The sequence below is a fragment of the Nesoenas mayeri genome (genome assembly GCF_963082525.1).
Source record: "Nesoenas mayeri genome assembly, chromosome: Z".
NCBI lineage: Eukaryota > Metazoa > Chordata > Aves > Columbiformes > Columbidae > Nesoenas > Nesoenas mayeri.
In genome coordinates this window covers 63,059,645-63,083,542 of record NC_137542.1, presented here as the reverse complement: position 1 = coordinate 63,083,542, position 23,898 = coordinate 63,059,645, and the positions used below count along the sequence as shown (strand labels likewise).

The 23,898-nt window shown below is 37.1% G+C and overlaps 1 protein-coding gene across 1 annotated transcript in view; it reads left to right on the top strand.

Moving 5' to 3' along the window:
• SV2C (synaptic vesicle glycoprotein 2C) overlaps positions 1-20,501 on the top strand; it is a gene marked incomplete at both ends in the record, with an annotated part of 81,097 nt that extends 60,596 nt beyond the window's left edge. The window contains 7 exons of the mRNA XM_080363020.1: positions 1,829-1,939; positions 3,615-3,703; positions 4,028-4,192; positions 7,307-7,440; positions 8,741-8,944; positions 9,913-10,072; positions 20,318-20,501. Of these exons, the coding sequence (XP_080219146.1) occupies positions 1,829-1,939; positions 3,615-3,703; positions 4,028-4,192; positions 7,307-7,440; positions 8,741-8,944; positions 9,913-10,072; positions 20,318-20,501 (1,047 nt within the window). The remainder of the gene's footprint in view (positions 1-1,828; positions 1,940-3,614; positions 3,704-4,027; positions 4,193-7,306; positions 7,441-8,740; positions 8,945-9,912; positions 10,073-20,317) is intronic.
• Between the last annotated feature and the right edge of the window lie 3,397 nt (positions 20,502-23,898).

Here is a 23,898-nt window from a genome sequence, read left to right as displayed (position 1 = left end):
CCTATTTCTAGCGATTATTTTTAATCAGAAGTTCCATTTTCATTGAAATAGGTATTCTTTATTGTGTTTTCTTTCATTCTTCATATACTGACAGCTGAATTTGCATGGTTCAGTGGACCATTGTCTTGATTCAGTAGGACATTCTTATGTTAAAAAACATGAAGGCCAGGTGCTTTTTGTCCCCAGTCACACACAATGGTCCTAGGATATATATGTTTCCTTGAACCTCCACAGCTCCGAACAAGTCAGGTGGCCAGGGCAATGAAAGGGTTGCCCTTGAGCCTACAAGAGTTGTACTGACTTACATAGTGTGATTCAAAAGGCATGCTATTTGTGCCTGGTGGTGTGACGTTTGAGGATATCTGTGTGTATGAGATCTTAAATAATCTTGGAGGACTCAACTCAGTCTTTGGTAGAAAATGCTTCATAAAAGTAGTTTAAGAAAATGGAATGATGCAGACAGGATTATTGCTACTAGAAGAAGCATGGCAAGAAGGGTACAGGCTTTTGATACAGTCATGGTTTAGCAAGACACTGAGCAACAGTGTTTCAGAAATGAAAGTCATTACAGAAACCACTTAGTGGGCTTTTCTTTGTTTTTGTTCATGAGATGAGACTGCTGGTGCATCTTAAACAGTCTATATCTGTAAAAGCAGTGGGCTGAAAACTAGAGCTTTAACATCAATACTGCTATTACCTGATGTCCTGTAATCCACTATGATACAATATGTCTGTGGATGTTGGTGTCCTAATTCTGTTAAAAAGAAACACAAACTATTGCTACCTGCAGAAAGTGCAGCCAACCATTGAAAACGCGGTCTGTTGTTCCCTTCCTCCTTATAAGTCAGACTCTTCTCCCATTTTGTTTATTTTATTTCCATTCTCTTTCTATTTGTGTTCTATTTAAATAAACTGTGGGTGCATACACTGATTTTGTGATATTGGTATGAACCTGGGACCAGAGTGGAAGCTGAAACCAAAAACATACAATGGTATATATTTCTCAGGTCCTGTGGCTGAGAAGACCATATAACACATTCTTGTTCTACTACACAGGACAATGAAAATGAAAATTAGCATATAATGCTATAATAATAATAATAATAATAATAATAATAATAATAATAATAATTCACATTCTCTGTCACTAGTAATTCAGTATTTTTCCTTGATATCTGTTTATCTCATTCCACTTTAGATCGAGTAGATGATTGCACATAACAGCAATAACATGTATGGTTCCGAATCATTTCACCTAACTTTTCCTCTTTTCATTAAAAAGGATAGTTAAAGTCAACATCCAAAAGCCAAAGAGAGTTCTCTGTCTTGCACTACAGGAAATAAGACCAAAAGAAAAATATTATTCAGCTATTAATTCTTGACATTTCACATACTTTTGTTTTCATTACTGTGTCTTTAAGCAATAGACTTTCAGCAATGTTGCGATAGCAAGTCAGAAACCAGTTGATAGCAAACTCTGGACATGCTTAACTGCAGGTTTCAATAATGTTTTATCCTTTCTGACATTAGAGGTATGTACAGCAACACTCTAGCAAAATCTGACAGTAACAGCCTGTTTAAGTCAGAGGAAGTGGATTTCCTGCATGCTTTGAAGGTAGAACTTTTCCAAAACAGTTGCATCCATAAGGCATGATAGTGTACTACTATTCCTTTATATAGTATTTCCAAAACATTCCAAGTGTAGACACAGGTTTAGTATCTGCTTGTTTTCAGTTTATGGAATTTACTAAAACTTTCCAATACTCCTTGACAGGCAGTTAATGATTCAAGAAAATGCAAATATTTGCTGTTCTGTTTTTATTTCTAGGTTAACAGAATCAAAACTCCAAAGCAGATAGATGAGCTCATAGAAATAGAGAGTGATACAGGAACCTGGTACAGGAGGTGTATTGTTAGAATTCGCACAGAGCTATATGGTGTAAGTAACAACATATCTGTTCATTCTTTATTTAACTTTCTTATTTTTGATTAGCCTTCCAAAATACGATGGGTTGATTGAGCTGGTGACAACTGCAATGCTATGTTTTCCGTGCAATGAGGAGGCTGGGGACCCAGTTAGTGTTCTGGTTTCCTGACCCAGAAGAGGGGCAGGTGACTCAGAGAGGATGGTCCCAGCTTCTGAGGAGGAAAAAGCTGCATTGGTTTTCACACAAATGTTGGCAAGTAGTTACCCAGCCACAATATAATATGCACAGGGAATGCAAATATATGCATTATATGCGCATACCTATGGGAAGAGATGACACATGATGAGATGAAAAAATTATCTCTTGAGGCAGCCATATTACTTACAAATGGTAAAGTAATGAATGAATGGTGTAAATGAGTAATAATAAAACCTTTATAAGGCTTTGTGTCTGCATGTATTTTTAATAATGTAAAATGTTTTACAAGAGCATGACTTCAGACCTGTTTCAGAGAGTTCAATAGAAGCTCACTGGTCTGTGTTCCATGTCCTTTTCTTCTTTTTTGTAAAATCAAAATTATGCAGAACCATTTAAACTTGTAATAAAGATACAGAAAAGCCTCATTAATTAAAGAAGAAAAAAAACCCACAAACACTACAAATGTCAAAAAATAACTTTTGACAGCTGTTAGAAATCTACCAGAAAGGAAGTGAGAAGAAAACTTCTCTGACAAGATCTCAGGTTTGTTTGAGATAGTGAAATGAAGCTGCCTAGAGATTAGGAAAATTTGTTCTGATCAGAGAAGAAGTGAATAAATGGACATGGTCTACGCTGGTGGATAAAGAATCTGAGCCATCAATGTGTGCTTACAGCCCAGAAGGCCATCCATATTCTAGGCTGCATATAAAGAAGCATGGTGATTCTGCTTCTGTATTCAGCTCTTGTGAGATACAGGATCTTGTGAGACACCTGGAGCTCTGCATCCAGCTCTGGGATCCCCAGTACAGGAAAGACATGGGCCTGTTAGAGTGGGTCCAGAGGAGGCCACAAGAATGATCACAGGGCTAGAACACTTCTCCTATGAGGAAAGACAGAGAGAGCTGGGGTTGTTCAGGCTGGAGAAGAGGAGGCTCCAGAGACACCTTATTGCAGCCTTTCAATATATAAAGGAGAGGTAAAAGAAAGTTGGAGAGAATCTTTTTACCAAGGCCTGTAGTGACAGAAGTGACAATGGTTTTAAACTGAAGGAGGATAGATTTAGATTAAACATTACAAAGAAATCTTTTATGATGAGGGTGGTGAGACACTGGAACAGATTGCCCAGAGGCTATGAATGCTCTGTCCCTGGTAGTGTTTGAGGTCACATTGGATGAGCAACCTGGTCTAGTGTAAGATGTCCCTGCCCATCACAAGAAGGTTGGATTAGATGATTTTTAAAGATCTCTTCCAATCCAAACCATTCTGTGATTCTATGAAAAAAAGCTGGAAAAACACAGAAAGAGAACAAACTGGCTATAGCTGAAGATTAACGTTCTTGTATGAGAATTACAGGTATGACCTGTCAAAGAGCTGATCAGCTCTCCTGATGTCCTAAAAAAGCAAGCAAATCAGAATCAAAAAGCTCTATAATTTAAGAAAATAGTTCAAATATGATTTAAAATGAATGTATTTCCTAATGATTTACAGATTTGGTTGACGTTTATGAGGTGCTTCAACTATCCAGTGAAGGATAATACAATCAAACTTACTGCTGTATGGTTCACCCTGTCTTTTGGGTAAGAGCGGTTGAGATGTTAAACCATTTTTGACAGACTTGACAGACAGATCATATGCATGCAAATCTCTGCCACTATGATTATCTTTTTTATTTGGAAAGGTTTTATTCAGTATCTTTGCACAAAACATTGTATTTATCAGTTAGTTTGGTCTTGCTTGCCAGCCTGACTCATCATGTTTCAATATTTTCATTTTATAGAGGATTTTATTATGATGGAGCAACTGCTCCATCACATAAGTGGCCAAAAGAGCTGCTCATCCTCATCTAGCACAGATTTCCAAATAAGTGAGATTGGTGACTGAGATTTTTCTGTTTTCCACAGCTACTATGGCTTATCTGTTTGGTTTCCTGATGTCATTAAACACCTACAATCAGATGACTATGCGTCACGAGTGAAACATTTCCGCAATGAGGAGGTTTCCCATTTCGTCTTCAACTTCACATTGGAAAATCAGATTCACAGCAATGGAGAATACATCAACGACAGGTTTAGAGACCTCCTAACATTCTGATTTTGCTGGAATAAACAAACACATCGTTTTAAAGCATGTCCTAATAATCTAATATTTTGTCCATTAGCTAATAATGTATGGTTTTGATACTTTTTAATGGAAATTTATTTCAGTTCTTTATTTCTTATGACTTGAGGAACATGGGGAGAAATGAACCTGTACATGACCTAGTGTGTCTTGTGTGAAGATTTCCCATGCAACCCAGCTTCCTTGCCCCCCCGAAAAACAGATCAAAAAGCATAAGTTAATGCTACTTCCTTTCACAATGTGATTCAAAGGTTTTCAGACTCAAGACATGTGGCTTGTTGTAGGGAGGTGGGGAAGGACATACTTTCATCTCTGTTGTTGGTTCTTTTCTTATATTGATGAAAGATGCTTCAGTGAAAATGCTGTGCATTGAGAGGTTAGGATCTTAGAACAGGAAAATAAAAGCTAAATGTTGCTGTAAATCAATAAATAGTATGAACAGCTCAAAACCAGGATTCAACACATTGGCAATGCCTTTCATGTTTTTTAACTGAATCCAAACATATTAATGCTGTATCTGAACTTGACAGGTAACAAGATAACTTAGGGAGAAATTAAACAGAGCTGGTTTAGGTATCTGGTTTCTTTTAAGAAATATGCAGAACAACCATGTTAATGGTCTTGTGGATGTCATGGTGCTAAGTAACTATTATTTCCATAGGAAGATTTGTATCTAAGTGCATGAAATTAATTATTTTGGTAATATTGGGGTTTAAAATCATTTTCATAAGGGTTTTTTGTTATTTTCATAAAAGTTTTTAGACAGTTAAGATTTATGCATTACAGACTAAAACAAGGAGTTATGTCACAGTATCACAGTATCACAGTATAGCTTCCCAGTTCTGCTTCTTACCAGGAGGCAGATATTCTCCTAAGAACAAAGAACCATTTACTGCTAGTAACCAACATAATTCTATCAGCTGAGGTCTTCTCAATTTGACCTGAAAATTCTTGTAGAACTCTAAATCTAGCATTAATGTATTATACTCTAAACCACTAATTTACTCTTTGAAACATGCAAATTAAATAGACTTGTGAAAGACATTTGAGATTCACAAAGCATTTTCCATGAAAGTATGACCTCATTTGATATTTTTCCTCCACAAACATTTCAGTACTCCACTCACACTTAAGCTCAGTGTTTTCTTCATGTTCTTTCTTAACTAGAAGATCCAGAAATACTTGACGTTTTATTTAATTACATTTCTGTTGGGTTTTAATTCAAATCATTGCAACACCAATTTTAATATAGTCAAAATATATTTCCTGTCCAAAGGTAAAAAGTGCACCAGAAGAATGTAGCACACATACTCTATAATTTCTGTTCCAACTAACTAATTTAATGGCTAAATTCTCTCTATTCTCCTCTGGAATTAAGGAACATTTTAAAATGGAAAGTGCTATATGAAAAATGTTAATGAGTTGACACAGAATTCCAGTCTTATTTTAATTGGAGTCTGTGGCAAATGAGAAATTATATAGTAACTAAAACCCAATGTGTTAAAAGACCATTCTTCTGACCAATACACAAGGCAATTCATTAGGTAATAGGTCTTTTCCTGTTAATACAATTAGCCTTTCCTTTCCTTTCCTTTCCTTTCCTTTCCTTTCCTTTCCTTTCCTTTCCTTTCCTTTCCTTTCCTTTCCTTTCCTTTCCTTTCCTTTCCTTTCCTTTCCTTTCCTTTCCTTTCCTTTCCTTTCCTTTCCTTTCCTTTCCTTTCCTTTCCTTTCCTTTCCTTTCCTCTCCTCTCCTCTCCTCTCCTCTCCTCTCCTCTCCTCTCCTCTCCTCTCCTCTCCTCTCCTCTCCTCTCCTCTCCTCTCCTCTCCTCTCCTCTCCTCTCCTCTCCTCTCCTCTCCTCTCCTCTCCTCTCCCCTCCTCTCCCCTCCCCTCCCCTCCCCTCCCCTCCCCTCCCCTCCCCTCCCCTCCCCTCCCCTCCCCTCCCCTCCCCTCCCCTCCCCTCCCCTCCCCTCCCCTCCCCTCCCCTCCCCTCCCCTCCCCTCCCCTCCCCTCCCCTCCCCTCCCCTCCCCTCCCCTCCCCTCCCCTCCCCTCCCCTCCCCTCCCCTCCCCTCCCCTCCCTCTCCCCTCCTCCCTCTCCCTCTCCCTCTCCCTCTCCCTCTCCCTCTCCCTCTCCCAAAGAGTGGAGATTCAGGATAGACACAAGGAAGAAATTTTTTACACTGAGACTGGTAAAATACTGAAACAGGTTGCCCAGAGGGGTTGTAGATGCCCTATCCCTGGAAACATTCAAGGCCAGGCTGGACAGGGTTCTCAGCTCAGAACTAGCTGAAGATGTCCCTGGTCATTGCAGGGGGATTGGACTAGGCGACCTTTGATAGTCCCTTCCAACTCAAACTGTTCTGTGAGTCTATGTTCAGAAACAAGAAAAGCTACTGACAGTTTTTTTATGCATGTTATGAACACAGTAATCACAATTTCATCCAAAGACACAGGAGTAACAGACACATACTTACAGTTAGATATCTATATATCTAACTGCTAACATAATTCTTGTGTTCACACTAAACCATTTTGTGAAACCCTTTTTAAACACTTGGATTGGTATGTTTTGGATTTGAGCCTGACACAGAGCCCAGTGTGTTCATCTGGAGAAATAAAGGTTCTTTGAAAAATTCTTTCTTTCTAGCTTGTTGATACCAGCAGGTGATTGATTGTGCCAAGAGACTGAGTTTCTGGAGCCTGACCTCCCAATTTCTGACTGTAATGTCAAATTGCAATAGTGATTTTGCAAGGCTTTTCTATGGATGTCATGACATTGGTTTTAGTTGATGATCAACAACAAGTAATAACTGAAATACTGACAAAGAAATTATATTACTGGCTGTGGCAGGAAGTTATGTAGAGATATTTGTCTTATTAATGCTTTTTCTGAATGATAGTGTTCTAGAATCACCTAATTGTTAATTGTGACTGAAGAATGCCTTTAGGGAATCACTTTTTCTGGGGTTGAGATTTTTTAGACCTCTGATGCTACATCAACTTCACCTGTTGCTCTTTCTAACCTATGAAGGCAGACTGACAAAAAATATTTGTATTGGGCAGGTTTATTATGATGAAGTTTAAATCAGTGACCTTTGAAGATTCCCTTTTTAAGAATTGTGTGTTTGAAGACATTACTTCACTGAACACATACTTCAGGAACTGTACTTTTGTGAATACCACCTTCTACAACACAGGTAATAAAAGTAAAAAAACTCTGAACATCCATTGTTCAGCTGCATGTTCTCATCTTACATTTATAATTTCTGGATTTCTAATAAGGCATACAAGAATCTCTCTTGTAGAGCACTAAAGTTATAAAAAACAACAGACCTCAGTGATGTTATAGCAAAAAAGTGAAAGGATCATACCCACACACACATGAGGCTGCAGGCCTAATATTGACTCAAATAGTTAACATGATTTTGATTTTAATAATCTCTAAAGAGATTCAGTCTGAAGAGGAGAAAATATATTTACTGCTTTACTGGTAACTTTAACTAGTGTATTTTTATTTAGTCTAAATGAGACTCGTTAAATTCTTTGTTCATTGTACTTGCTGTGTCATGAGAATCTGAGTGTGGGATTCAAACTACCTAATTTGTAATCATTCCTTGTCCCCAAAGTATTCTAGCAAAAACAGGCATGCATATTTTTGTATGTTTAAACAGAAGACTCTTTTTTTTTTCTTTTTCTTTTTTTTTTTTTTTTTGTTTAATAAAACATAACTGAAAGTAGAACATGGCCAACTAAGTTTGTTGGAAAGATGGGGCGCTTCTTATTGCTTTCCTCTAGCACCAGCAATCATAATATTAATAGTAAGAGAGTTATGATTCAGAGGAAGCAATTCCTATCTTTCTTTGCCTGGAAGGAAGATATTATTGATTCAGGGTTATAAGGCTGACAGGAACAGAAAGAAAGTGAAAGTATAACAAGAGATCTCTAAAATGGTATTCAAAGAAGAATGGCGTTAATGTTTGCATGTAGTAACTCATCCATGTTCAAGCTGAAGACCAAGATACCTTCTCGGAAATGAAAATTAGTTTAAGCTGAATTCTGTAGGAGTATTTACCTTTTAAGGAAGTTAAACCAAAGTGGGTATGATTGACAGTCTCATTTGAAAGGATGTCTGATGTGGAAATAGAAGGCCTCATACCAAGCAAGACCAAGTGATAGAAAATTGCAGATACCCAGTGCTTTTTATGCAAGACCAGCTAGTGCTGAAAAATCCTAACCAAATAGAGTCCAATTAGAGCTGATATATATTTATATAATGTGCCTAATTGCAAGCCTTACTTTCTCTTTTCCATGAGCTTTGAAAATTTTTCTATTAAGATAAAAATGTATCAAAACTAATAGCAATAACTAATCCCATTTTACGAAGCAGTGAAAGCCATGATTTGTCATTAAAGTTGCCTTAACTTGAAATGGTTTTAATCAAAAGCTGCACATGGAGATGGCTGTTATCTGAAATGTTTCTTCTTATTCTTTCCACAGATCTCGAGCAATATAAATTTGTTGACAGTGAATTGATAAATTGCACATTTTTCCATATCAGAACAGGATGTCAGATTTCTTTCGATGATGACTACAGTGCCTACTGGATCTACTTTGTTAATTTCCTTGGAACGCTTGCAGTCTTACCAGGGAATATTGTGTCTGCTCTCCTGATGGATAGAATTGGACGGTTAACAATGCTAGGTAGGGGCTTAGCTTTAAAATGCAGAAAAACATAAAAACCTAAAGCTTTCCCAATAAAGTAACATGTTTTCTTTTTAAAGGATTTGTTTCAGAAAGGTGCAAAACATTCTTCTACAGATATGTCATTTATGCAGTATCTGAAGTGCAGTTTTAAAAAGCCTCAGATTCAGAAATCCTAGGCAAAAATGATTCTGGTATGCCACATTATAAGTCATTACTGTTTTGCACTGATACTACAAGACCAATACATATTTAGGCATTTGGGATGAGATTTTGGAGAGTGCTGACCATTGGCTTGTCTTTGCTGCAGCTGAAAAGAAAGTGAGATGTATAGAAATGACCCTCAAGTAGTGGAGCATCTCCTCAGAAGATTCAGCAGTCCTTTCTCTGTTATCTGTTTTGCAAAGTGACATAGTTGAAAACTATTTCCTCTGGATTATCTGCAATGACAAATCCGTTTTCAATTTTCTTAAATAACTATGTGGTAGTTCATTGTGGTCATTTTCTAGGAGAATATCTAGGAGAATATAAATGCAATTCCCACTCACTGTTTTTATTGCTACAATATATGAATAACATTCATGCAATTGCAGAAGAGGATGAACAAGGAAGAATGTGGGTAGTTTTCCACTGGCAGCTTGTTTTGGGAGTTCAGAGAGGCTTCCAGCATGATACTTCATGATATATCCCAGTATTTGAGGAGTTAGGTGTTTGTTATTAAGGAGGGGGTTGAGGGTAAGGGGGGGAGTTGGTTCTTTTTGTTTGTGTATTTGTTTGGTTTTTTAATAAGCCACTTACAATTGTCTGCCTGGCCAGTCTTACCAGCCAAGGAGTTCTCTCTAGTTTTTAATGCAAATATATGGGTCAGTTATTTATCTACACTGTATGAACAGAAACATTCGACAAAGCAAAGACCATTCTTTAAATACAGCTCCAATTAGTGTTCATTTCAACTGTCTCATACCTAGGTGGTTCTATGGTTCTGTCTGGCATCAGCTGTTTTTTCCTGTGGTTTGGGACCAGTGAATCCATGATGATAGGTATGCTATGCCTCTACAATGGCCTCACCATCTCAGCGTGGAACTCTCTAGATGTCATTACTGTGGAGCTGTATCCTACAGACAGAAGGTACGTGCAGATACACCTCCCTTAGCCTCACTGACACTATATGTACCAGCAGAAATGGTAAATAGAAATGATTCAGTATGAGCTTTACAGTAGTAGCGATATTTTGAGCGGGCTCAACAAATATTTTTGGTTTTTTATGAATGGTAAAGGGAAAAAAGATACTTTTTGAGCTATTTGGTATGTATTTTGCATCAATTATCACTTAATCAGGAACATATAACTAATGTATTTTCGTATGAAAAAGAACGTCTAACTCCTAATCTCATTTAAAACACAGCTAATGACTAGTAACTCTGAAAACAGTAATGGAATATTTCTGGGTTTCCCCTAGTGCAACTGGCTATGAAGGCAGTAGTTGGTCCAATATAGCAATATAACTGCATTTGTCTATTTGCTGTGAAATGGTGGGGATGATAATAAAAATCACTGTCTGGATCTGAACAGCATTTTCTGAAGGAGACTCTGAACTTGAACCATGCTGAGCTGTTAATCAGTCTGCTAAAAACACGTGCGCAGGGTCACCAGGAGTGTACATACTCAGAACGGATACAAAAATGTCTCAGGCACTGCTCCTGACTCTTTAGGGCTCTCACAGAAAAGATCAGGACAATTTTCATGTCTTGCAAGCATTGCTGCTAGACAACAACGTGGGGGTTTCTTATGGGTTTTTTTTTGAGATACAGGATACTTTTTAATATTGATCTTATGTCACTTAATGAACTGAAGGAAGAACACTCAAGTCATACTCTGTTGTATGTTGAGTGTAAAAATGTGAAAGCCACATTTTCTTCAATAGACTAGGATATTTCTTGTCCCTCCTTCCCTTAAATAAATTTGATCTAAAATTACCCAGATTCCAGTGTGTCCTTTATCCTGTCACAGTGTTATTCATGATGTCATTCACTAGAATTTTCAAATATGGTGAAAAAGATTTCTAGTTTATAAATGCATGATGCCTTGTTGGCAAGTGTAAGTTTTCAGACAGAGGTGAACTGACTTCGTTATTGTTCATCAGGAGAGGAAGACCCTAGACTGGCTTCTCTATTTTCTTTACACTGGCATTTAAAAAAAAAGGTATTCTAACTCACACAAGAAATTGATGTCTGTTCTTGTGGTTGTGTCCAATAACCTCACCACGGAGTTATGAATCCAAAGCAGTAAGCTTTAGTGTTAAGTACTACTGTTTTTATTACACCTCAGAAAATTGCTGTTTGGGCAAGAATGATTCCATCAGCAAAACTCTATTATATGATTCTAATAAATATTCTCTAGAAATCACTGTCTTTTGGTATTCCTGAATGTAGCAGCCACAAATATTTTCTTAAAATTAAGCAAAGAAAAACAATAGAAAAAACCATGGAGGTTAATGGAAGCAAAAATAGTTTCTGCTAGTTTTGGAGTGTATTAAATTCTTCCCAGTTTTTCTCTTCTAAAAAGCTTATATGTGCAATAATAGTTATCTGAATTCCACCTCAGAAATTTACTTGCAGCTGAGTTGTTGGAGTTTTTTGCAAAAACTCAGATGGAAAACTTGTCACTTTATACTAGCAGTATAAAAAGTCTGATAGGCCAAATATGTCTGTATCAGGAAAGACATTGCTGAACTATACTGTGGATGAGCTTTTTTTTTCCAAAGTTGATGGAAACATCACTGCCAGTTTTTTGAGAGCTGGGTTATAAAGAAATGGACTACACTAGAAGTCACTTCCTAGACATTTGGTTTTTAGACTGGGGCATGGCTTCTTCATGTTTCATAGAACTATTTGAAAATTAATACCTGCAGAGACTCAGTTTGTATCTCACACTTTTTTATCTGATTTTTTTTTTTTTTTAGTCTAGAGCACTTACAATTTAGCACCTACAGCTGACCATGTGTGACTATCCTGTCTTTCCTTCTAAGACCCCTCTGATCTCCATGGCCTGTCATGAGTTGCCACAGTTTACCAGGAATTTCCAGATTCTGCAGGAGACTGTAGGGCTGAACAGCTTTTCCAGGCGTATATGGTACAGGAAGCTGCCTGACTTGTTCTTGCATACAAGGTCCTTCAAACTAAAGATGATCTCTTCTTTCGTTTTAAAGCTGCATTCAGAGTGAATCTGGTCCTGAAAACAGCTCCCAGTTTTTCCTCAAAAGGCAATCTAGGCACAACTTTCCCCACTTTGTCACTATTTTACCATTCCAATATGCACCTTTTTCTTATTCCCAACCAGGTAAGTGACCACAAACCAGCAACAAAGTGCAGCTGGAGGTTGGGCTGGAAGAAAAATGTATGGAAAGACGCCAGTTCATGCTACCACACACAAGAGACCAGGCTGCACAGCCCCTCCTTTTCCTCCTGTATGATTCCTCTTGGAGACCAGCCAGTTGCCAAACCGCTGGGGCTGTGCCAGTGTCATGCAGAGAAATACAAAAGGTGTTTCATAAATCGTACTGCAGGTTATTTAGGGATCATACTGGCTTTTTGCCAGGTAGGGGTGTTGTAAGCAATTTGGAAATGTGCAGCATATATGATACACAAGACACATTTCAGTTTCTTCTTCATCAGCTGCCCACAGGGCAGAGTTAAATTTGCTTCAAAATCTTAACAGATTTGGATTCTGCATGTAATCACATTCATCTACCTATTTATATTTTAATTTACTAATTCCTGGGTTTCAAGTAATTCAGTAGTTTGTCCTAAATTCTTGATGAGTATTTTCAAATTATGTGCCATTATAGCATAGCTTTTGACTGAATATTCTTAATACAATCTCAGCTGATTTGTACAGCTGCTAAGATAAGAGATGTGAGGGACCATATAGATTTCAAAAAGTTCACAAAGTTGTGTTAAAAGGTGAAGCTATGCTACCAGTCCTAGACATAGGTAGGTTTCTGTCTTCCAGATGACACATATGGTGGTGAGGAATAATTGTTTAATTAATTGGGGTTTTTTTCGCTTTCAAATACAAAAATTTTAAAGGATACTCATGATGGCTAGCTATCAATTAGCTAGTTTCCAATAAATGACTAAATTAAACCAGCTCCATAATGTAAAGAACTTGTATTAACTTATGATTTGTCTTGTCTGTTCTCTTGTCTCTTGTGCTATCTTCCTGATGGCTTGTGGTATCCTGAACTGCTCAGCAATCAGCAGGTCCTGACAAGTCTTTGACTGGTCTTGAGAGCCAAACCAAACTATTCCATAGCTGTGGAAGCTCTGCTCTGAAGGAGAGAATGGTTGTGGGTGCTTCTAGTTTGCTTTTTCCTCTTTTAGAAACTTTGCATATTTTCCAAACACTGCTTTGAAAGGAGGTGATGTAGAAATTAAGGCAAGCGTATTTTAGAAGAGGGCATGAGCTGAAAGTACGACTTCCACTGCCGTAAAAAGTCCTCAGCACTTCACCAACACAAACCTGAAGGTGCTAAGTGGAGCACCCAGAAAATATCAAATGTATACTTAATGACTGCTTAATTCACTTTAAGTGACTTGCTAGCAGCATATAGGAGTTCTGTGACAGGGTCAGGGCTTATATCCTTTCTCTGGACAGCACTTAAGTACCTTAACCGCAAGACTCTGCTTTTTCATCTTACAGTCACTTACCTTATACACACTGCACCTTCCAACTTTGACAGCAGATGAGGGAAACCAAGTTTTCTTCACTACATTTATGTTTTACCCCTCAAGCTCTTTTTGTTCTGTTCATCAGCAGAGTAAAATGGAAAAAATATTGTGTTATGAGGTAATTATGGCTTGTACTGTAATGTGTGTACCCAAGGGGCTTGCAATAACATTTCACAGTTTCCTAGCTCTGCCTGTAGTGTAAATATGAATAGAAGAAAGCTAAAATTCTCTGAAGAAGTAACAGGAGATTTTAATGACTTTAAAATGCAATCGTTACTTTCACATAAATGATAAATATCTTCTTATGAACTAACTTGGGAAGTGCCAGCTTTATAAGCCAAGATTCTTGTCAAGGAGTGGATACAACACATAAGCCAAAACTAAACAGAAAATGGAATAAAAATAGTTCATCTCATGCACAGTAAATCAAGGTCAGATTGCATCAGATAACCAACAATTCATCAGTTTTACTACAGCTGCCAGACATCTGGGTTTGAATCTTGGCCAGGAATATTTAGAATTCAAGGTGTGCTGTAGAAGTGAAGTCATCCTGTTTTGCCTATTTTTAATATCTCAGCAATAAGTTCATAAGGGTTTGGTCATAATTAAGAAATAAGTAACTTATCTTCAGTTCATTATATTTATATCTTTCTGTTCTTCTTGAGTCTTGCAAATCTGTCCTCAGAGTAACAAAAACATCATTCACACAATATCTTAAGTCTGACTTTTTATTGTTGTGGCTGTCAGAGGAGGAGTTTTCTGGTTTTTTGAGTCATAACAGCAACCATCAACTTAGACTTCCTGACACCTATTTTCTACTGCCACCCTGTGGATGATGTCCAAAAGCATTTTGCTGAAATTCCATGTTTGTATTTTTAAGGCATGACACACCGAACCTATGCAATGCCTTAAGCAGTAGTCCAAGGCAGGAAGGCAAATTCCACAGCTTTACTTGCACACTAAGTGATGTAATTGGCCAGGCTGTTACATGCATCTGTGTACTTATTTTTAAAAAGATCTTAAAAGGTCTGGTTTCTGCAGTACATACAGAAACTCTGTTTCTGCCTTTGCCTATCATCAACACCCGGAGAAGTTATATTCAAAGGTTTTTGTAAAGTGTTGGACAGGTTTAGCACTAACTCTGGCAAGAAGATTGTCAAATATCGGTGCTACACATCCAGCAGCACTCCAGTGCACGACAATGAAGTTTTCACGTGCTCTGACTGTCAGAAATTGAGATGTGGACCTGAAGTAGTTTATATAGGAATATAAGCACCTGGTGCAAGAAGGACCATATGTGGCAACCAGGAAACAAGCTCCTTTAATCTAAAGACTTGGATAATCCCTCTATTTTTAACTCTTTGGACTCTTGCCATTTTTATGTGGGGCTTGGGTGAAAGGGATCTAACTGTTTTTCTTTGTCACAGCTTTCCTAGCAACAGAAGAAAAGTACTTAGGGGAAAATTCCTTTTCTCTAACATCCAGCTTTCTCTCAGATCTGATAACTTTATAGGACTTCTGCATTTTTCTCCTATCAATACTAAAATCTGTAATTTTTTTTTTTTTTTTTTTTTTTTTTAAAGGCAATCCAAAATTGATTCACCAGCATTATCCTACTGATGTGCCTTCAGGATTTATTGATGTTCTCTAGCTGGACAAGGGATTCTTGCTACCACATTCCCTTGACCAGTAATAAGAATTGCTCACAAAGTCAGAAAGACATTTTTGTGCTAGTGCTTCACCCAGTAACTGATGAACATAATGGAAACTGCTGTATATATTAATGGCCTTATGCCTTTGGATTTTTTCACTTCATTAATGATGCTGAGAAGGAACATCAAATATCTTTGATCATTTGCGGACTTTCCGTACACTCTAGCACTTTACCGAAACACTGTAGCAAAGACTGCAAGAGAAAACTATGCTCATACATGTGTGTGAATTGCAGTATGTTATTACCTGCTATTTTTTCTCCCCTGGATTCAGTGGAATTAATTACAAAGATATGAATTAATACACATTTTAGCTTATTTAAAAGAACAAGTCTGAATTTGCTATCTCTACGGCTCAACAATTTGGTCAATGACTTCATTCTGACTATTAGCACACAATGAATTCACATTCAAACAAAGTATTAAAATTGAAGGATATGAAGGCAGAAAGTTGAACAGTGACAATGCTTTTTAGGTATAGGTTGTAACAGCTTAAGCCTATAAAAATCTTAGTGATCCTGGCGAGGGTGTGCATATTTTAGGCAAAAGGACGTGCCTGAAAACTGCTTAAGAATCAAGAGATTAAACTTCTGCTGTGTTGTTCATTTTATATCATCAGGACAGCTAAAGGCTGTAAAAATGGGGTTACTTTGTTTTACTCTTCTCTGTTGATAATTTGATAACATTAATGCGATCAGTGTAATAATGACCCCTTTCAATTGGGAAAATTGAATAAGTCCATTTTATAAAGGAGAAACAGTGTTTCAGTGCCAAAGAAATACCTAATTTTGCTCAGATATAAGATATATTGTATTACAAAATTACTTTAGACCTTAGTAGGACAGTATTGAATACATAATCTATAACAGAACTAGATCACAGTGGCAGCCCTGAAGGTGCTATCTGTAGACCCCAGCACATGAAAAGAAATGGTCCAAATTGCTCAGAAAATTACGTTCAGACCCCTGTTATAGCTAGTTAATATAAGCAAATAACATCTGTGAAACAGCTTAACTTTATAAAGTATTATAAAACCCTGAATATCAGTAAAGCATCCCCATATGTTTTGTGCTGTTGCCTTTCCAAAGATTTCCTGGCTGTATCTATCTGAATTTACTTTAGCTAGATCTATGTATTCTTTAGGGAATTCTGATACCTCTCTGAATATATTGAGGCTGTTGATGACTAAGTATCTGTTTTCCCTATGTGAACGCTCATTTTTCATGTTCCCGTTATTTGGAGGCAAGTTTGGTTTTACATCAGTACTGGCAGTCAAAGATACTGTGTTTACCTATGCAGACACTGATCACAACCAGTCACCACCATAACTTTATAAATACTTTCTGTGCATAAACAAGGCCAAAATTACAACAGTTCTGAGACTTTTCTTCTCCTTCTTCCCCTGACTCATTCAAAATACCTTCAGCCTGTTATTATCCTATCACATAAACTCTGTTTTCCAGATTGGCTGTGTTGTCTTTAACATGTTCCTACCAGTTTATGAAAAAGTCTGTTTTACCACAGTCTTTCCTCTTCATACTCCTCCATCCTATCTGCACTTTTGTTCACCCTAGAAGACGTGGGAGTCTGGAGCTCCTTCCCTCTTGAGAGATTCTCGCTGTTCCAGTCAGATTCCTCCAGATATTATTCTTATGCTCCACTCTATCTGCCCTTGTGTTACAGACATTTCTATGATAGAAATTTTATTTTCTTCTCATAATCTTTAAACAATTACTCCAGTAGAGTGGCTCTTTGCTCCTTCCTTCAGTGTATCCCCCCAGTCTTCCTTTGGACTGATTCCTCCAAAAGTCTTCCTTAAAATGGGCGAATTTTAACTTTCTCATTCCTCCTCTGAGGAGGGCATTTTCAAGGAGCTGCTGCAAATGTTTCTTGGTCAGAAAGCTTCACAAGCAACACTTCTGAAGTTTCCACATCTGCTCTCAGCATTGTGCTCTCAGGCAGCCCTCACTTTTCTGCACTGTTGGACAGCAGAGCATGTCATTTTGGAGATGGTTATCTCCAGGACATTTAGCTTTTCTTGGCACAAAGTATTATGTAAAAGTACTGCAGATTTTATGAAATTAAAATAAAACAAAACAACGAAATGACCAAACAAAATGTAAGGGCTTGGAACATTCAGGATGTGCACCTGTGTCTCTTCTGCTTATTTTTTCAGTAGTAGTTTCTGGGTAGTTTCTGTTCTGCCATCAGAATGTCCTGTATCTTCTTCCTTAGATATCGCTGATACTTATTGTCATGTGATACCTGGATGATTGCCATATTTTGCACAGGGAGGAATTATTATCACTTCCGGCAAAATAATAATTACTTTGTTAAATCTCGGCTATTCTAAAAAGACAGAAACATTGCTGTCAACTGTGAAAGACGTATAGCCAAATTAATAATAACTGTATTATGATTATAATCACGCAGCAAAAGAATTTAACTTGGGTCTCATCATGGAGTCAGAAAAGGCGTGTAGTACACAGAGATGGCACTGGAACAAAGTGTCAACTCTTCTGATCTTACTTTCATAGTATTTTAGTCAAAGAGGTTGGAGTTTGGTCTGCAACCATGGAGTATTTAACATTAACAGAAAAAAAAACCAAAAACTTTTGGAGGTATATAAACTAGCCTGTCTTAATTAACTTAACTAATTAACATAATTAACTAACCTGTCTTAATTCTGTTCTGCAAACATCCTTTTAACTAATTAAAGGATTTGACAGTCAAAGTACCATTACTTAAAATTAGCACATATCTGAATCTTGTTCAGGTTCTGGAGTTTACTCTGCAGGTCAACTAGAGTTCTGCTTCTTAGAGCAAACTAGAATGATTTAGAAATATGTGAGAAGGATCTGGACCTGCCTTCATCATTCTTTTGTTGGAGGTCCTCATATATAACAGGACTGGCATAATTCTGAAGCACACCATGCCAGATAGGGCATGAACAAGGATGAAACTCCCTGGATCCTGGTCAACTTCACTAGACAGAAGCTTTTACCTCTCACCCCGTATAAGCCTTGGATGTAGGACACCAAAGAGCCTGATTGCTCAACACTATTGAGATCCAGAGGCCAGGTTTGCAGAACAGCAAAAGAGATGAGCTAGTGGCCATTTCCATCAGTTGCTTCTCCTTTGATACCATAGTTTGCCATCAGCAAAATAAGGAAATTGTTCTATGAAGAACATCAGGAGTTGCTCTCAGCTGGGATCAATTCTGCTTACTTCAAGTTGATTCTCTGGGTTGCTCATTAGGAGCCCCAGTAGAAATTTTTCATACTTCCCAGGAATTCAGGCTACATCTGAGCACAGGACTTCTCCCTTTCCTTCCCATTTACTTCAATACAACAACTACAGCTCTTTTCCTTCTAATGGAAGTATTTCACATTAACAATAAACATTTTTGTGAAAGAAAGTTTCTAACCTCCTGATTCTTCTTATTTTAACCCAGTGACCTTGACATAGTCCTTCCCTCTTTTGCTTCTAAGAGATTTGAGAAATGTTAGAGAATCTGTTATTGTACTAATATTTTTTGTAGGACAAGGTTATTCCTGCAACTATGAATTACAGACTCATATCAAAACACAGACTATGAAAGTGATGCCAGTTCGCATAACACACCTATGAACAGTTACTAAACATCCAAAATACTTAATTCAGACTACTAAAATCACACCACTGCAATGCAAAAACCCCTCTGAGCCGCCCAGGTCATACTTTCTGTCGATAACTTATTTATCTTCCCTTTTTTTCCGAAATTTCTGTCCTGGTTCTGGCTGGGATGTTGCTAATTTTCCTCCTAGTGGCTGGTATAGTGATGTGTTTTGGATTTAGAGTGAGAAGGATGTTGATAATACACTGATGGCTTGATTGTTGCCAAATGATGTTCATACCAAGCCAAGGACTTCCCAGCTGAAGGCTGTGGATGCACAGGAGGCTGGGAGGGGTCACAGCCAGGACAGCTGACCCCAGCTGAGCACAGGATATTCCATAACATATGATGTCAGGCTCAGTATATAAATTAGGAAAAAAGTTAATCAGAGGATCACTGCTCACAGACAGGCTGGGCATTGATTAGTGCGTGGTGAGCACTTGCACTGTCTATCACTGGTTTTGTATATTCTAATATTATTGTTGTTGTTTCCTTTCTTTTTGCTGTCTTATTGAATGGTCTTCATTTGTTGTTGTTGTTGTCATCATTTTTTAGGTTTTGTGGGGAATTTTTGTGGTTTGGTTTTTGTTTTGTTTTGTTGGGATTTGTTGTTGTTGTTTTATTTTCCAATTTGCCACTTAGTCCCAGTGGGAGAGTGAGCAAGTGGTTGTGTGGTACTTATTTGCCAGCTAGTGTTAAACCACAACAGTTTCTCAGATTTCTCTTCTGCACCAACCAGTGTTTTTTTAAAGTATCTTTAGCTCTAAGAGACAAACAATTATTATTGGAGATCTCGTTAGCCATTTGAAAAAGCACTCGTTCCACATGTGTACTACCTGTAAGAAATTCATTTCTATGCAGTATCTGAAGATGATCATCCTTTAGTCTGGTGGATTCTTTCCCAAATCACCAAGTAGCTCTCAAAAGATTTCCCACCTCCAGAGTCCCAGTCCAGCATTTTAAGTGTTACTGAATTTCTATTAGCAAGTCCTTTGTTCTACTATAGAGGTCTAAAGTTATCTATTCAGTCATTCATTTCACATTTTGATTTCTGAGGCAGTCAAATGAATTTGCCTCAATAAAATGCTGTAGCAGCTGAGCTTTGATATTTATTTATTTATTTATTTATTTATTAATAAAGACAAGGACAGAATTCATTTTTGCATAGATTCATTCAATGTAGGATATTGGGGCTATAGTGATTTATTCCCACTGAGGATTTATCTCTCTCTCTCTTTGACCCATTTTTTAAACTTTCTTGTGTTTTCTCTTCTAGGGCAACAGGTTTTGGATTTTTGAATGCACTATGCAAAGCAGCAGCTGTACTTGGAAACTTAATATTCGGTTCTCTTGTTGGTATCACCAAAGCAATCCCTATTCTTCTTGCTTCTACTGTTCTAGTATGTGGAGGTCTGGTAGGACTTCGGCTTCCTGACACAAGAACCCAGGTGTTGATGTAACTGGAAAAAGCCATTTACTATTTATTTCCTTCTTTGTACAAATGTCAAATCTCCTGACTGATGGTGCAAAGGCTTCAGATTCTCAACACTTAGTAGAGTGCTCAGATGTCAAAAATCAAACTCAAAAGATATTTTGGAGTGGCAGAGATTTAGAAACTTCTCTATGAAAGTTTAAATTTCACTTTTGTTTGCTTGCATACATTGCTACTCAAAACCACAACTTCAAACTGCTAAGCTACCTCTTAAAACACTTTCAATGGCATGTCCAGGAAGGTTAAAACCGTACTGATAATTATATATTTAAAATGCAAGCAGTCATATTATTCAAAACTACATGCTAAATTTGGCCATGGCATTGTGAGCTTTTGTAACAGTACAGACACGCAAGTCAATTACCTAGTGGTATTGGTGCAGAGAATGTTAATCTTAACATAATAATGCATGCAGCATTAATCAAGAAACTCTGCAGACCACATCAGTACTGAGAATACTGACCTTTGGCAGATGTGCTTAGATGGTAAAAACTTGTGGCAATGCCTCTTTCTTGGGAAGTATTTTTAGGTAGATTGAATCTTAAGATTACTAACTATACCCTATATTTGCTGAGGAGAAGGTAACAGCTACTACAGGGAGATAAAAAGCCCACGTGGGTGGGCAGCAAAGAGAATAACAAAATAAGTATTTTTACTCTTTGGTGCTGACACTCTGTAAAAAAATAAATGTTTTATTCTCATCTGGGGCATCTGGAATATCTTTGCCATTTTAAAACAGTGGATTTTTCTTAATGCAGGGCTCAATTAATGCAAATATTTATGCTGTTGCAAGTAAGAATAAAGCAAGAATCAGGACAGTATACTATGTGAAAAATAAAATACTTCCAGAAAAGTTTGGTTTATATTTATGTTTGTAATACATTTTTCTTTGTCACAGAATGGTTATAAACACATGTGGCTGTAGAATGCCACCTAGTAGATTTACTTAGGTCAAAACTTCAATATAGGGTATAATGTAATTAAAGCATCTCAAAAGTGGTTTGTTTTGTTTTTGTTTTTTAATAATATCAAAACAAAGAAAAGCAATAATCAAAACCGATTTCATTATTCTCACAGTTTATACATTATTTAACTATTTTTCTCAGATTTTTAACAGTTCCAGGTATGTCTCACCATTTAAGACTTTCAAAATATCTCTCTGAAAGCCATTAAGAATGAAGCCATGCCAAGGCTGCAGGGAGTGGTGATGTCTTTATTAGACCAAGTGCAAGGATGGAGAGTAAATGGTAGTAAATATATTTCTTCTAAGCCATATGCTGTGGACTGTTCTGGATTACAGTAAAGAGTTCCTCACCAGTCCTACTGTTGTGCAAAAGGCTATGGGATGTCTTTAAAATGTTAGCATTAAAAATTAAACAGAAATACACCTATAAAATTAGCAGACAAAAGGGGCAGATACTTTGATGACAGAAACTGGCATTGCTTTCAGTGGAACTAAGACAGCTTGTATCAGCTGATGAGCTGTCTGAAGTTTCAAGTTTCAAAGAAAAAAATTTGGTATAAAACATAAGGGAAAATTTATCAGTATTTTTTCCTAATTATGTCTGACAACATTTATTAAGTGATTGAATCATTGCCAAAGAATTTGTGATTTCAGATAAGGTCATTATGTTTTTTTCATTAATTTTCCTCTTCCTCATATATGTGAACTTAGCTTGGGTAGTAATAGCTATCACTACATTCTGTGTCAGTCATCATCTTAGTCATATTGAAAGAGTCAGTAAAAGTACACATAAGAAGACAATTCAAAAAATTTAAAGTTCATTGTTTAGTTTATCAATTCTAGAAGTTACATTTTTCAGTTATTAACAAATGCCTGTGCTACACATTGCAGCACCAAAATGTTAGCCCAAGATGTGGTTTGCTACTATTTACAAATGAGATAAGTGACCGAATTCCATTAGTATGGAAAACTAGTGGGGATTTTTTTGATGTTGGTAATTTAAATATGATATAGTTAGAAAAAAAAATTTAGGAAGTGTGTTTATTTTGTGATATAAGCAGTCAAGATATTTGAGATGAAATATTTTATATTTAAATCTGACTTAAACATGACTTTTAAATTTCTAAACTATGTTTAAAAAAATTTTAAAAAAAGAAAAAAAAGACAAATAATTATTTTTCAGCAAGTTCCAAGTTAAGAGCAAAATGCTGGCCTTAGTTTTGCATCTGTGGCTTTTGTCATAGGCTTAATATTATTTCAAGGCTCTTTTCTCCAATAATATCTGAGCCCTGTTTCTCTGTGCCATTCATTAGTAGCTTGTGTCCACCTCCTTGTATGTACTGCACAACTTATTTTGAAATCTGAAGCCTCTGTATATGTTTGGAGTAAACATAAACAGCAATGGTAATATTTTACATTGTCTTGCTATGCACTATCCACTTAAAAGTAGTATATTCTGTCCATCTCTGTATGTAATTCTGAAGAACATCCAGATCCAACACTTCACGCCACCTGGCCAGTGTGGAAGAAATGGGCAACAGAAAAATAAGGTTCAACTTTTGCAGGCTATGGTTCAAGGCTAACACACTAAAATCTCATCACATGTAAAATTATGTGGATTTTAATGCTGGTTCTTAACCTAAATCATGTCATTAAATCTGGATGAAGTGGAATATAGAAACAACAGGAATTGGTAAAGACAAACAAAATTCCCAGTAGGAATTGCACTTCCTTTCTGCTCCTACTCACTTATATCTAACACAGAGAGTCACTTAGTGGCCAGTTTAGATCTCTTACACACCACAAGGAACACAACTTGATAACATGTGTGTATCAGTGCTGTCAAACTGATATAATCAATACTGATTGTTTGTCTGTTTGGGTCACTGAACTGACTGATCACTTATCAGAAACTCTTTTCAGTCTAAATTGAAGCAGGATTTAGGGTCTAGTGCCATTCAGTAAAGCTGAAAGGCTCATCCCAGTGGCAGAAACGACAAGAAGTACAATAGCCCCTGAAGACAGAGAAGACCAACAACTATTAGAATAGTATTAACCATGATGGTCAACTATCGTAAAATTTAAAATTCGCCAAAGAAACTTTATTTTAATTAGTTTTACTCATTACAGGTTGTCTGGTGGTAGAGCTTGACTTAGCAGACTCCTGTTTCTTGAAAGAATCTTATTCATGGTGTTTGCACATTTTAACCAGATTTGCTATGTTCATGTTAGTCCCTTCTTGGTTGGAAGCATACACCACAACATGCCATATGCATTGCATTGATTGCTGAGTATGGACTCCCAGCAAGGGAGCCAGGCTTAGGTGTTCAAGATTTCTGGAGTGATGAAGAGGATGGCTAATGAATGATGTATTAGGAAGTCTTCTTCCTCTATGCTTCAT